Raw genomic sequence first — 14,260 nt, 5'->3', positions numbered from 1 at the left:
CTGAAACTTAACCGACTGTCTGTGTAGGCTGACTAGTTACAGCAGCCTGCCACACTAGAGACATGTTGCTGGCCCCATGGGGAGAGTGCCTTTGTCACTCTGAGGCCAGTAACAAAGCCTGCACTGGGTGGAGATGCTAACACCTCCCCCAGGCAGGAGCTGTAACACCTGGCGGTGAGCCTCAAAGTCTCACCCCTTTGTCACAGCACCGCCGGACACTCCAGCTAGTGGAGTTGCCCGCCCCCTCCGGCCCCGGCCCCCACTTTTGGCGGCAAGGCCGGAGAAAATAATGAGAATAACAAGGAGGAGTCACTGGCCAGTCAGGACAGCCCCTAAGGTGTCCTGAGCTGAGGTGACTCTAACTTTTAGAAATCCTCCATCTTGCAGATGGAGGATTCCCCCAATAGGGTTAGGATTGTGACCCCCTCCCCTTGGGAGGAGGCACAAAGAGGGTGTACCCACCCTCAGGGCTAGTAGCCATTGGCTACTAACCCCCCAGACCTAAACACGCCCTTAAATTTAGTATTTAAGGGCTACCCTGAACCCTAGAAAAATTAGATTCCTGCAACAACAAGAAGAAGGACTGCCTAGCTGAAAACCCCTGCAGAGGAAGACCAGAAGACAACTACTGCCTTGGCTCCAGAAACTCACCGGCCTGTCTCCTGCCTTCCAAAGAACTCTGCTCCAGCGACGCCTTCCAAAGGGACCAGCGACCTCTGAATCCTCTGAGGACTGCCCTGCTTCGACGACGACAAGAAACTCCCGAGGACAGCGGACCTGCTCCAAAAAGACTGCAACTTTATCCAAAGGAGCAGCTTTAAAGACCCCTGCAATCTCCCCGCAAGAAGCGTGAGACTTGCAACACTGCACCCGGCGACCCTGACTCGGCTGGTGGAGAACCAACACCTCAGGGAGGACCCCCGGACTACTCTACGACTGTGAGTACCAAAACCTGTCCCCCCTGAGCCCCCACAGCGCCGCCTGCAGAGGGAATCCCGAGGCTTCCCCTGACCGCGACTCTCTGAAACCTAAGTCCCGACGCCTGGAAAAGACCCTGCACCCGCAGCCCCCAGGACCTGAAGGACCGGACTTTCACTGCAGAAGTGACCCCCAGGAGTCCCTCTCCCTTGCCCAAGTGGAGGTTTCCCCGAGGAAGCCCCCCCTTGCCTGCCTGCAGCGCTGAAGAGATCCCTTGATCTCTCATTGACTTCCATTGCGAACCCGACACTTGTTCTAACACTGCACCCGGCCGCCCCCGCGCCGCTGAGGGTGAAATTTCTGTGTGGGCTTGTGTCCCCCCCGGTGCCCTACAAAACCCCCCTGGTCTGCCCTCCGAAGACGCGGGTACTTACCTGCTGGCAGACTGGAACCGGGGCACCCCCCTTCTCTCCATTGAAGCCTATGCGTTTTGGGCACCACTTTGAACTCTGCACCTGACCGGCCCTGAGCTGCTGGTGTGGTAACTTTGGGGTTGCTCTGAACCCCCCAACGGTGGGCTACCTTGGACCAAGAACTGAACCCTGTAAGTGTCGTACTTACCTGGTAAAACTAACAAAAACTTACCTCCCCCAGGAACTGTGAAAATTGCACTGTGTCCACTTTTTAAATAGCTATTTGTGAATAACTTGAAAAGTATACATGCAATTGAAATGATTCAAAGTTCCTAATGTACTTACCTGCAAGACCTTACAAACAAGATATTACATGTTAAATTTGAACCTGTGGTTCTTAAAATAAACTAAGAAAATATATTTTTCTATAACAAAACCTATTGGCTGGATTTGTCTCTGAGTGTGTGTACCTCATTTATTGTCTATGTGTATGTACAACAAATGCTTAACACTACTCCTTGGATAAGCCTACTGCTCGACCACACTACCACAAAATAGAGCATTAGTATTATCTCTTTTTACCACTATTTTACCTCTAAGGGGAACCCTTGGACTCTGTGCATGCTATTCCTTACTTTGAAATAGCACATACAGAGCCAACTTCCTACACTCTGTCAACCAATAAGGGTTACCTGTACAATCTGCATAGTGTACTCCTTTATTGGTACACTGCATAGATAGCCAGCTTCCTACACAGTGTTTATTATAATTTCTCTATGAATTGTTTTATCTTTTAAACTGTTACCCCTTACCCGGTCTGCATCTCTCACTGGATTTATCACAAATTTCAATACCTGCACAAAGTGGACAGCACTCGCCGGGCACCTGGATTGGGTTGGCACAGGAGCCAATACAGCGTGTCTCAGAGCAGGTGGTGACACCATCAACGCACATGCAGGACATGCAAGGAGTGGTGGGGGATAACCAGCTGGTGCCGTCACGATATTCCCGACCATTGTATACACAGCCTGAAAAAGCAGGGAAACATTCAATGATGAGTTGTACAAAGTTGTGCATTTTTCTTCAACATTAAGCATAAATTAAATAATGAATAGATAAATACAAGAATTAAAGTGTGTCTACGTGGTGAATAAATTATCTAAGGAATAGCACTCCTTTTAAAAAGTAAAACCTGCAAGTCATCTGTTCCTAAGTGCTACTCCAGTGAAACAGTAGAATACCTATTAACAAAGAAACTCACCAAAGTGCAGGAAAAAAATGAATATGAGTCTCTGTTGGAATATCTGTGGGCACCCATTAGTCTTGACATTTCATAGGAAGAACTGTGCTCTCTGTGAAAAGTACTGCTTTCCAAGCCCTACTGTACACACTAAACATTTCAGCTTCCCTTTCCCGCTAGGATTCTTCAACAAGTGTAACCTGGGATATCATGCTGGGCTCTGTCAGCTGGGCAAGATCAACCCTCCCATATTTATGTCAATGGTGAGTGAGGGACTCCCATTGAAAAACAAAGCATTTTTCACATAGTACATCCCACTTGTGTTTTACTTATGCAAAGTCTTAAGCTAAATTCCAGAGAAAAAAGGAATACAAAAGGTACAATACCTCTGCAACGAGGGCAGCAGATACCTGGATCCGTCACTTGATGCATGCATGCCAATGGCGGGCATGGAGTGTGCTCACAATAAACGTTGCCTGCCTGAAATGGAAAAGTATGCAAAGAAAGTTTCACAACTAAGAGACATCTCTGGTTGCTCAGATGTTTTAGACCAATAGCATCCATTCAAACACCACGTTTGCAATGTGAACTAGGCATACATAATGACACAGAACAGATGTATCAAATATGAGGAAATTATAAACTGAGTTATACCTAAAGACTCAGTGATTCAAAAATGGTGGTGTGGATCCTGAATATTGGCTACAGATTTTTGAGGGATACTAATAACAAAGCCAAGAAACTAGGTCATCAAGGTAGATAAATATGGATTTAAGAATAGTAAATATATACTTCCCGATCTGCTCTTTCCTTTTGATATTTTCTCCCATGATGTTGTTGTAATCAAAATTCTAGAGTGCAATCATAAGCAGTCCAAAGAACAAGATTCTTACCTTTGGTAACGCATTATCTGGTAGAGACAGGATCTAGCCGCAGATTCCTTACTTTAGAATCGCCCCAGGCGCAAGACTGGATCCGGAAACTTTTTTCCTATAGTACGTCCGAGCATCAGAAAAGGGCATCGTACGACTCCGTATTGACGTCATCCACCGGATTTGACTGTGACATTAACGAAGTCCATATAGCCCCCTTACCTACGCACTGACGACAGTTTCTTCTGTGACTATTTTCCGTGCTCAAAACATGAAGCCACATATAGAAACTGCCTATTGAAACAGTGTTCTAAAATAAGAGACACATTTGTGTCAAATTGATGCTCAATTCTCAATTCAGTTCCGATAACAAAATCTTTGAGATAAAGAAGGAATCTTACAGAGCGGGAAGGATGGGAGGGTGGTTAAGGAACTGCGGCTAGATCCTGTCTCTACTAGATAATGTGTTACCGAAGGTAAGTAACTTGTTCATCTGATAGAGACATCTAACGGCAGATTCCTTACTTTAGACTCAGATACCAAAGTCATACTAACTCCGGAGGAGGTGCTGCGAACTGAGACCTTAAATAAAGTGTCAAAGTATAACAAAACCGGTCTAGCACAAGAGAAAAAGACAGGAAAATCATAATAATTTAAATGAGTAATAACATACTCTACACATAAAAACCTGTTGAAGGGACCAAAGGTAAATAAAACCATAGGACAATACAAAACATGGGAATAAGCTCAGCCATGTTAGTATGACAAATGTGTGTCAGAAACGACCCAGCAATATTGAGAGCCTCTAACCAGAAGAGAACCAGTCTAGAGCAAAATAAATAGACTGTGCATTCATAAGAATACCTATGAGTAGTCACATACTCTTTACTAAAATAACTGTGTAAAGGATCACAGTAAGACAAAGTCATAAAACATTGAGAGCATGGCGATAACATCATCCATGATCGAGACCATAAAAAATCTCTCACTATAAAAAACAGTCTAGAACAATTCAAAAGAACTGAACATTCATAATGATATAGGTGAGCCATAATATATTCCACAACATGAAACTTTTGAAAGGAAGCATGGGTAAGAAAGTCATAAAACATTTAAAAACATTGCATAAAGAATATCCATGATAGTATGACCAATCGGTGTCATAAACACAAAGGAAACGTATATTAAAAACACTTCCCATGACAGTAGGGCAGTATTGCCAAATTACCTAGTTAAGATAAATCTATTTGTTCTTATATATAGGCCCAAACTGCATGTTCTACACTGTTGGAACACAGAGCAGCATAACATGCCATTGAACAATAGTAGCATATATATATATATATATATTTAAAATAAAAAGCTGAATAAAATAACAAGTATGAAAAAGAAACCTTTGTATTGTGAAGGACCAAGGTGAGTATGTGACTCTTATATGTGAATAAGACCCATCTACAGATGAACTAAAAAAGGTCTCAAATACTTAAAAACAGAAAATCTAAAGGATTCTGAACTAAAAAGAATCTGTAAAATTGTGTACATTCTGTGATAGGACAACACTTCACAAAGTGTGAACCCAACCTACAACAACTAGAGTCAGGTAAAAGGTGAAAACAGTTGTCACACCTAACCTCCTCATGCACAACAGATATGAACATCTTCACAGAGAAGAAAAAGTACCCCGTACGAGGGTAAATCCCTTCAGAAAAAAGAAAATTTAAAATCAAAAGGCAAAAGTGCAGAACAACTCCTAAAGAGTCAAGAATATTAATCACTCTACATAAAGAGTGAAGAGAATCTACAGAGAGATATGTCTCAATGGAGACCCATGATAACATGACATATGCCATGAAAATGAAAGTATAATGTTCAAAGAACATATCAAAACCATACAAATTTCTACACTAAAGTGTAGAATATCCACCAAAATGTGGTGTCTATAAGACCAAAAGAAAGAAAGTCTTAAGGTCCCCAAGAGAATACTTTCTGATTTCTAATATATCAAATCTAGCAAAAGCAGAAAACTGATACTACCGTAACAGGGTAAAAGTAGAACACACATAACAAACAGTGTAGATTAACAGCTACTTTGTTTGAAAGTACAAGAGGGACTTAGTAAATAGGTCATGATTAATAAGAGGATTATCTTAAATATCTCTCTGAACAGAAATTAAATAATATACTGACACTTCTACGGAGCTGTTAATGACACAAGTTCGCTATAAGTGATACTAAATTTTATAATTTAATGAGCTCACAAGTTAGAAAAATAACTTTCTGCAGAGGGAGCAACTGTGCACCCTCAAATGAAGGTAAAAGAGCTCACAAGCTAAGGAATCCCAGCTGTGCAAATACATAAGAAATGCTCACCGGGTATAGAAACTAAATACTCCACTTAGAGTAAGGTACATACCAGGAAGGTATCAACTCTTGAGCTCAAGCTCCCAATCACAGTTAAGAAAACAATATCACCATTATTTCAGGTATACTTTAGAAACAAAAAGAGATAAACCGCTAAAAAGCTGTCTTTGACAAACGTGAAGAGGAGAACTACCACTTTCACACCACGAAATAAAGAGTAATAATGAAAACCTCCATTGGGTTACAGGGTAATATACCTCTCAATAATCTATCCTTGACAATTTAAGGAAAAATAACACCTGCCAAAATCAGGAACACCCCACCGGGTGCTGCAATTAGGTGAAACAGGCATAGAACAGAAAAAGCCTTGTGGCACTGCCAAAGCATGGCTCATCTGTGAAATAAGTAGTCAAATAACCACCCTACAAGCCAATACAGGAGGTATTACCTAGGCAAAGGATAGAGAGGGACCAACTAATTCTTTGTTCTACTTCTACTTTCACGAAAACGCCTTAAAGCTGAGTCAGCCTGTGCATCAAATAAATGGGCACCAACAAAAGGCATGACAATCAATGTGGCTAAAACTGTCTCCGAAAATCCGGAGATACGTAACCACGCATGGCAGCGTAGTGCAACTGAAGAAGCCATGGCCTGACTAACAAAATCAGTAGTATCCATATCACAGCGAATGATTAATTTAGCTGCATGCTGGCCATCTTGAATAATGGGGAAATATAGTAAATCATCCGGAAGTGTAGGCAAGATGCTTGCCAATGACTCCCATAATGAATGTGAAAAGCGTGCAAGAATGTAAGACATATTAACAGAGCATAAAGCAGAAGTTGTGGAGGAAAAAATATGCCTGCAACAAACGTCCAGAATCCTGGAATCTCTGTCAGATGGGACATGTGGAAGAAACTAAATATCATGTAAGGCTAAAGCAGACTGTGCCACCAAACTATGATGAGTAGAATGTCTAAGGAGACAAGCCGGACCATCTGGGGCAGGTCGGTGCCTTTGAGATATAGCCCGCTCAACAGGGGCTCCTTTATCAGGCTTAGTCCAAGCCCCCAACAAAATGTCATGAAGGGCTTCACTGTAAGGAAGCACTGGCTCAACCCCTGTTTGGCTTGGATGAAGAAAGTCAATCAGAGGATCAGAAGTTAATTCCACTGAAGGAAGTGTTAGATTCAAAACCACAGCAACCCATCTCAGCATGTCAGCCAGAGAGGAACTCGTCTCCGTAGCGAGGCCAGGAGGTGAAAGAAGTCCTGAGGCTGGCGAAGAGTCCAAACCACTACCCGTAGCTACGTCAGCTAGCCGGCTGTCCTCTATATAAGGCTGATCCAGATGTGAAATATGTGCTATATCTTCCACTGCCTCTTCACCACGTCCCTCAGAAGGATAAATATGCGGGGACTCCCCAGAATGTGGAGGGTGGTCAGGTATAACCAGCATGACTGGCACGGTACCCAACGTCGATCGGCACCGAGAAGGCAAATCCTCGTTGTTGATGTCGACTTCAGACGGGGAGAGGGATGTGATGTCACTCGGTGCCACTCAGGGGTTGCCAGAGGCGACTGAAGGGCTGTGCACTTGTGCCATAATGGATTTGCTAACTGAAACCGAAGGTCTAACTGAAGCTGAGGGCACACCCACTGGCATGGACTTAGTCAAGACCTCTTGCACCTCCTTGGGGGCCACCAGCACTCCAAGGGAAGGTGATTTCCCAAAGAAAGCTTGAAGCGAATCCTAAAATTCACACATCTGGGTCAGAGTAACCCCGGGAAAGGGAGGGAAACGTGGGGCAGACTTGGGCCTCGACTCCTCAACCAAGGAATGGTGGGAGGCTGTACGCGGTGAAGTCAGGAACTTTCGCAACTTTGACTGCTTGCGTTGTGATATACCTCATAACGTCGATGCAGAATGACGTCCACAAGAACAACTCCTTGAACAAGCCCACGAATGGCCCTCAATATGAGAAGGATATTGTAATCAATGTGATGATTGGGATGCCTCTGACATCCGCACTACTAAAAGCTTTATACGGCGCTCCCGCAGAGCCTTCAGTCTGTGGTGATGACAGGAGTCACACTCTTCGGCATCATGGTGCTTGCCCAGGCACCACATACAAATTGAGTGGGGGTCCATAGCCTACATCTGTCGTCCACAGACCCATAGGGTTTGAACTGTGAAGACATACAGGAAAAGGCATTCTGCTCCACTGAGGAAAACGTTGAACGAGGACAAAAACCGCATGACTAACTGTTATCCGATCCGTGTTTCAAGCACAGAAAAGAAGGATTTGATATCAGCGCATCTGCAAGGGGGTTATATGGACTCCATTGACGTCACATCTGGTGGACAACGTCGATACGGAATCACGCAATGCCCTCTTCCAATGCACTGACATGCTATGGGAAAAAAGTTTCCGGATCCAGTCTCACGCCTGGGGAAGATTCTAAAGAAAGAAATCTGCAACTAGATGTCCCTATCAGATGCAGCAAGTTTGCAAGCAGCAAGAGGAATATATTGCTTACCTAACATACAATCACCAAGGTGTCTATCTTTTACAGACAGAAATACTTTAAACCAATCTTTTCCAGTCTAACCAAAACACTTACGCATGTCTAATTTTGTTTATCCTATCAGCATAGAGTTGAATAAATATATGAATGAATTTGAATTTGTATAATGTGTATTAATGCCCATGAATTTGTACTGCTTCATGCACCTTGCCACAATCTGGAAATAGAAGCACTTTGGCTTGAAGCCTGTTGAAAAATAATCAAGTCTTCAATTGTTTTTCGAAGGTAATGTGGTTGGTCGGGCCTGACTGACAGTAGAGCACTGTTTCTGAATGTGCTGCTAGGATATGAGAAAATGCTAAAACCCAGCCAGTTGTGAGATTACACCCATAATAATCATCTCTACGCACTCAGGATTGTTTTGATCAACTATCGTGTTTTAATGGCTTAAGACAACTGTTGCTGAGATGATTGTACACAGTCAAATGTAGGTTAGGCAATCCAATACTCAAGACTTCACAAAATATAAAAATATGTAAGCTCTACAACAGTGCAGTCCCTACTCTAATTGAGAACTTCACTGTGTATCAAACTACAATAGCTATTAAGGAATAAAAACAGCAGCCTTCCAACCAACAGCTAAAACCTTTAGCACTGTCCCATATGTACAAATACACCTTGGCTGTCTTCTGTGATCAAGTATTGAGCATTCAGACAAAGCAGTGTGAAACTGTGTGACTTTGGTAGACCTCTGCCTATAAGGAGATGTGTCTTCTGTCTGTTGACAGAACACCTGCTTTAAAGCTGAGTCACAGAATGAGAAAAGCTTTGAAAAAAAGACCAGCAGTGTACAGTTTCTTACCTGGCAGCTGCACTGCCTGCATGGGTCAGGGTCAAAGGCAGACCCACTGTTATACAGCAGTCCCTCAAAGAGGCAGTCCACACAGATTGGGCAGCACTTTCCGGGTACTCGGGAGGGGTGGGTACAAGGAACATCACAGAGCACTGGGTTGCAGACAATCTTACCTTGCTGTGGTAACAGAAAAGGGAACATAGAATGGAAAATCAGGCCTGACACAGACACACCGACCTATGTCTCATCAATAGTTTCAGCTTTAGCAGATGTTGGTACCATCTGCATAATGTTTGTGAAGTCTCCTGTTCTGTGTTAGAGAAGTCGGGAAATGAATTACCACAAACAGACAGAATGGCTATGAGTAAAGAAAAGTGATAAACCTGAGGAGACATCTATAAAATACCTGAGCAAACCTTTGCATGTATTAATGATAGTAGAAAAAGAAAGAAGTAAAAATACGACCGGCCTGACCCTTATGCCTTAAAGGAAACTAAGTATATAATGTAAAGAGAAGAGCAGTTCCTAAGATTTTCATTTAAAATACACAAACTATTATTTTAAAATTATTACTTTTGGACCATATACATAATATTGAGTGCTCACTTAATGCATTTACATATGGTTTCTAAGAAGAAAATGTCAAGCAATGTAATAATGCAAATGGCTCAGTGCCCAATGCCAAATGAGGAAGAAGGTGTTCACACAGTGCTGTGCAGTATGCCTAATCCAGAATCAAACTTAAACGAAAAGAGCAACAACAGTAAGCAAGATTCTGCAGGCTCTGTGTAACCACTTCTGGATTCAGTTCTCGAGTCACTGGATCTCATCAGGTTAACAAAACAAAGTTTGGCTACACTGTGGTGCAAAAAGTGTAAACTAAGGGTTCCGATTAGAAGTCTGTGATTCCATAATTGATGCCAACAAAATACAGTGGTAGGGAAATACACATGAGGTTTCACAGTGTCATTAACCCCATAATCACACTGGGCCTCAGTTCCAACCTTGTTTTAGGACTGCCTACTTCTTTCTCTAAACAATCTGACTACCCAAGCTCTACTGAGGGTAGTACCAGTCTGTACTAATGGAGGAATACTAGGGTGACTCTAATCAAGTAGAGCTTTAGCATACAATTAGAACATCTTTTTCCAAAAGCGAAACATGAACCAAAATAATTACCCATACTTCACTTTTGAATCTTAGACTAGGCCTTCCGTATCTCCCTGATCTGCATTAGATACTTGATTTTAGTCTTCATTTTATTTGCTCTTTTTATCACAGTAGTTTAGATCTGTTCTTTGACTTGTTGCAGTTTTTTAACTTCCAACCTAGAACACTCTTTAAGTATTAGCCCAAGTCTTCCACTTTGATCTTTTTTAGACTATTTGTCTGCTATTTGACTTGTTTCCGCTTTTGTAACTGATCTGTGTCTTTAATTTGAAATTAATGTAGGTACTCCATTTCATCTCAGTCAAAATCCATGCTTGTTTTTCCAGTCTATGCCACTGTATAACCTCAATTTTTGGCCTAGTTCTTTAGTGTAGATTACTATTTTTGGTTTTAGTTTAGATCTATTATTTAGATGTAACTCTAGGACCTATTTACAATCTCAATGTAGTTTCCTAATTTGATCTTAATTTAAGTACATTCTCTTAAACATAATCTATGCCCCTTTCTTTTAGCTAACTCTTACTCCCTCACCTATTTATCTTAGTGTAGGGGAGACCTTTAACCCTTGTCTGGGGGCATTCTTTTAATCTTAATCTAGGCCCACCTTTTCCCTAGCCCTTCTGTTTATCTAAGTAGAAATCCAATATTTTGATCTCAATCAAGATTCTTCTATCGACCAGTCTCTGATTGACTACTCTGGTTTTAATCTGGTTCATGCTTTTGACTCTAGTCTACTTCCCCTCTTTTGAATTAGCTCATTTCCTTTATTTTATCTTAGTCTAGGTGTGTTGTCATTAGCAAATATTTTGGGCACACTCCAACAAACCAGCATGAATCGTGTTCGCCACTTTTCGTTACTGTAATAGCCCATCCTCTTTTTATTGTCTCCCAATGCACAGTGCAACCTGCAGTTCATCTCTCAAATCACAATTAAGTTTAGTGCTTGTCTTGGAAACACCAATTACAAAGCTCCAAAAAAGTTATGACCATTAAAGTTATTCAGGTGGCAATATATTTTGACATATTTTGTTTGCTTCAACTGAACTCCTAATGTCTATTTCACTCTATTTGTAGCTCATCTAAAAAGTATATTGCTGGTTTCAAAGCAGTTAAATCTTTAAAAGGCATAATACCTTATTCCTGGTTCAAAAATACCTTTTGTCCGAAGGACATTCTGCAGCAGTGCCAAGTCAATAGCCTCTCAGAATCCATAATTTAAGTCAAAAGTACACATTTTCACCCTTGAATAGCACAGGTATTTTGCCTCATGATCTTAGTCAAGGTTCCACTTGATTTCGGAACTTCTTTTAGCACACTCTTTTAATACATGTATGATACTCATCTCTCTTTTGACAATAGTCTAGGTCCTATGTCTCATTTGGCCCCCTTTTTGGCTGTAATCTAGGTCCTTTTACTAACCATAGGCTAGGTCTGTCTTTGATTTTAGCTAAATTCCCTTACAAAATATTTTATAAATCCGATTTAGTTGCATAACTGTCCTGGCATTTTTGAAGGGACAGATGCACACTTGCATTCTTGAAAGTCCCCAATTTTGTAAAATCTCCACCTCTGCCTTAATTCTTCATGTACTGTTGTATTCTTGGTGCAATCATATTTCAGGTAAGGCAGGTCTTCATAACTGTAAGTGTGGGAAAGTATCTATTTTTGTATGACACCCCTCCCCAAAGTTTTTGGACTAATGCTGCTGGTTTTTCAAATCTGTAATGCACTGCACCCTGCTGTCCAGGCCCCACTGCTTGTGCTCTGACCCCTATAATAGGTGTACAATTTGATCATTTCCAATTGGCTCATTCAACTTACTTATAAGTCCCTGGCCGGCACCATGTTTTTCAGACCCCCTCAGACACTGCCCAGTTTTGCAAGCAATAAAGGGGAGTAACAGACCGTCTATCCGGTCATCCCCTGGACAGTTGCCTTTGGCTCTACTGTTAGCTCTCAACTAGATCCACTGCCTTGAACATTTCCCTCACTTCTCCTTTTTCCCTATGACCATCTGTAAACTACCTGGAGCTTGCGGAGATGATCGGACACTACTGTGACTCTGATTTCTACCTTGTGCATATGCACATTATACCCCATTGGCACTAGGACAATAAACTTACACAATATACTTCTACCATCCAGAAGGAAGTTGTTCTCGAGAATGTTGTCACCTCCTTAAGGTGTACACCAACAAGTTTACTGGTTTGAGTTTTTGGGGTTCTAGTGGGATTCCCCGAAGGCTGTTTCTCCAGTGTGGGTGAGCGGACTGGGGTTTTCTTGTGTTTACTGCTTTTGTTATTTGCATGGCTTTTGCACTCCACAATACATTAACATCACAAAGCCTTGCAGACAGATCCTTTACTCACTGCATAACGTGACCACACATACTGTCAGAGCACAGGGACTTAGGGGGTCATTCTAACCCTGGCAGTAAAAACCGCCAGGGCGAATGACCGCTGTAGCACCGCCAACAGGCTGGCGGTGCACCGCTGGGCATTCTGACCGCGGCGGTTCAGCCGCGGCCAGAAACGGAAAGTCGGCGGTGTACCGCCGACTTTCCGCTGCCCTTGAGAATCCTCCATGGCGGCGGAGCGCGCTCCGGCGCCATGGGGATTCTGACACCCCCTACCGCCATCCTGTTCCTGGCGGGTCTCCCGCCAGGAACAGGATGGTGGTAGGGGGTGCCGCGGGGCCCCTGGGGGCCCCTGCAGTGCCCATGCCAATGGCATGGGCACTGCAGGGGCCCCCGTAAGAGGGCCCCACAAAGTATTTCAGTGTCTGCTATGCAGACACTGAAATACGCGACGGGTGCCACTGCACCCGTCGCACCTTCCCACTCTGCCGGCTCAATTCTGAGCCGGCGTCCTCGTGGGAAGGCTGTTTCCCACTGGGCTGGCGGGCGGCCTTTTGGTGGTCGCCCGCCAGCCCAGTGGGAAACCCAGAATGACCGCCGCGGTCTTTCGACCGCGGTACGGTCTTCTGGCGGTTCCCGCTTGGCGGGCGGCGAATATCAGAATCACCCCCTTAGTCTTCCGTGCATATCATGGAACATTCGAGACTTAAACAATTCTAGAAAGGGTAAACATTCCCTCTCATATTTGAAAAAACATAGAATTAAATTCTCATTTCTCCAACAGACTCATTTTCCCCGCGCCAAAACAGCACATACGCCACTACATAGGGATCAAATCGTTTTTTCACCCACTACAGCTCCTATTCCTGTGGGGTCTGTATCTTGATTCATAAAAGTATTCCTTTCATATGCCATGACTGTATCCCCAACAGACAGGGTAAGTAACTCCTGGTAGAGGGTACCCTGGCTGACAGGTCTGTCCTGCTAATCAATGTTTATGCACCTAGCACTGATTCCCCAGAACTCTATCCTAACCTATTGTTACTTACAGGCCACTTTCAGGCATATTTTGAACTCATGGGTGGAGATTTCAACAACACATGTGACCCTTCCCTGGACACAACAGGCTCTATTAGAGTCGCCAAACTCAGATCCTTCCAAGCACTTACTGAACTTTTTGACACTTTCCAATTATTAGACGCATGGCGATCCTGTAATCCTCACACATTAGACTTCATCTTCTTCTCGGCCCCACATAATATATGGATCCGGACTGACCACTGGTATATGTCACACGGGCCCTGTTGTGGCTCTGGATGGTCACCCATAAATCTTGCACTCTGTTGGATCATTCTCTAGTTGTTGGCAGGCCAGTTGGAGACTGGCGGTTCCCCGAGAATGCCCTGCTGGACAATGCCTTCCGTATGGGGGACTGAGAATCCCTGAAGGGATATTTTTACCTCAGTGCTGGGTTGGTGGACAAACATTCCACATTATGGGAAGCCTTCAAAGCCTATATAAGGGACGTGTGCATAGCCAAACATGCAGG

General features: G+C 43.2%; 1 protein-coding gene across 1 annotated transcript in view; it reads right to left on the bottom strand.

Annotated features, from left to right (window-relative positions):
• The window catches only part of KCP (kielin cysteine rich BMP regulator), a 521,393-nt gene that overhangs the window by 122,723 nt on the left and 384,410 nt on the right, over nucleotides 1-14,260 (bottom strand). Inside the window, exons 44-46 of the mRNA XM_069229392.1 lie at nucleotides 9,195-9,362; nucleotides 2,958-3,051; nucleotides 2,186-2,359 (exon numbers count right to left, since the gene is read on the bottom strand). Of these exons, the coding sequence (XP_069085493.1) occupies nucleotides 2,186-2,359; nucleotides 2,958-3,051; nucleotides 9,195-9,362 (436 nt within the window). The remainder of the gene's footprint in view (nucleotides 1-2,185; nucleotides 2,360-2,957; nucleotides 3,052-9,194; nucleotides 9,363-14,260) is intronic.

This window comes from Pleurodeles waltl, chromosome 4_1 (assembly GCF_031143425.1).
Source record: "Pleurodeles waltl isolate 20211129_DDA chromosome 4_1, aPleWal1.hap1.20221129, whole genome shotgun sequence".
NCBI classification, from domain to species: Eukaryota; Metazoa; Chordata; class Amphibia; order Caudata; family Salamandridae; genus Pleurodeles; species Pleurodeles waltl.
Note: the sequence above shows the minus strand (reverse complement) of the source record. Positions and strands in the feature narration are given on the sequence as shown.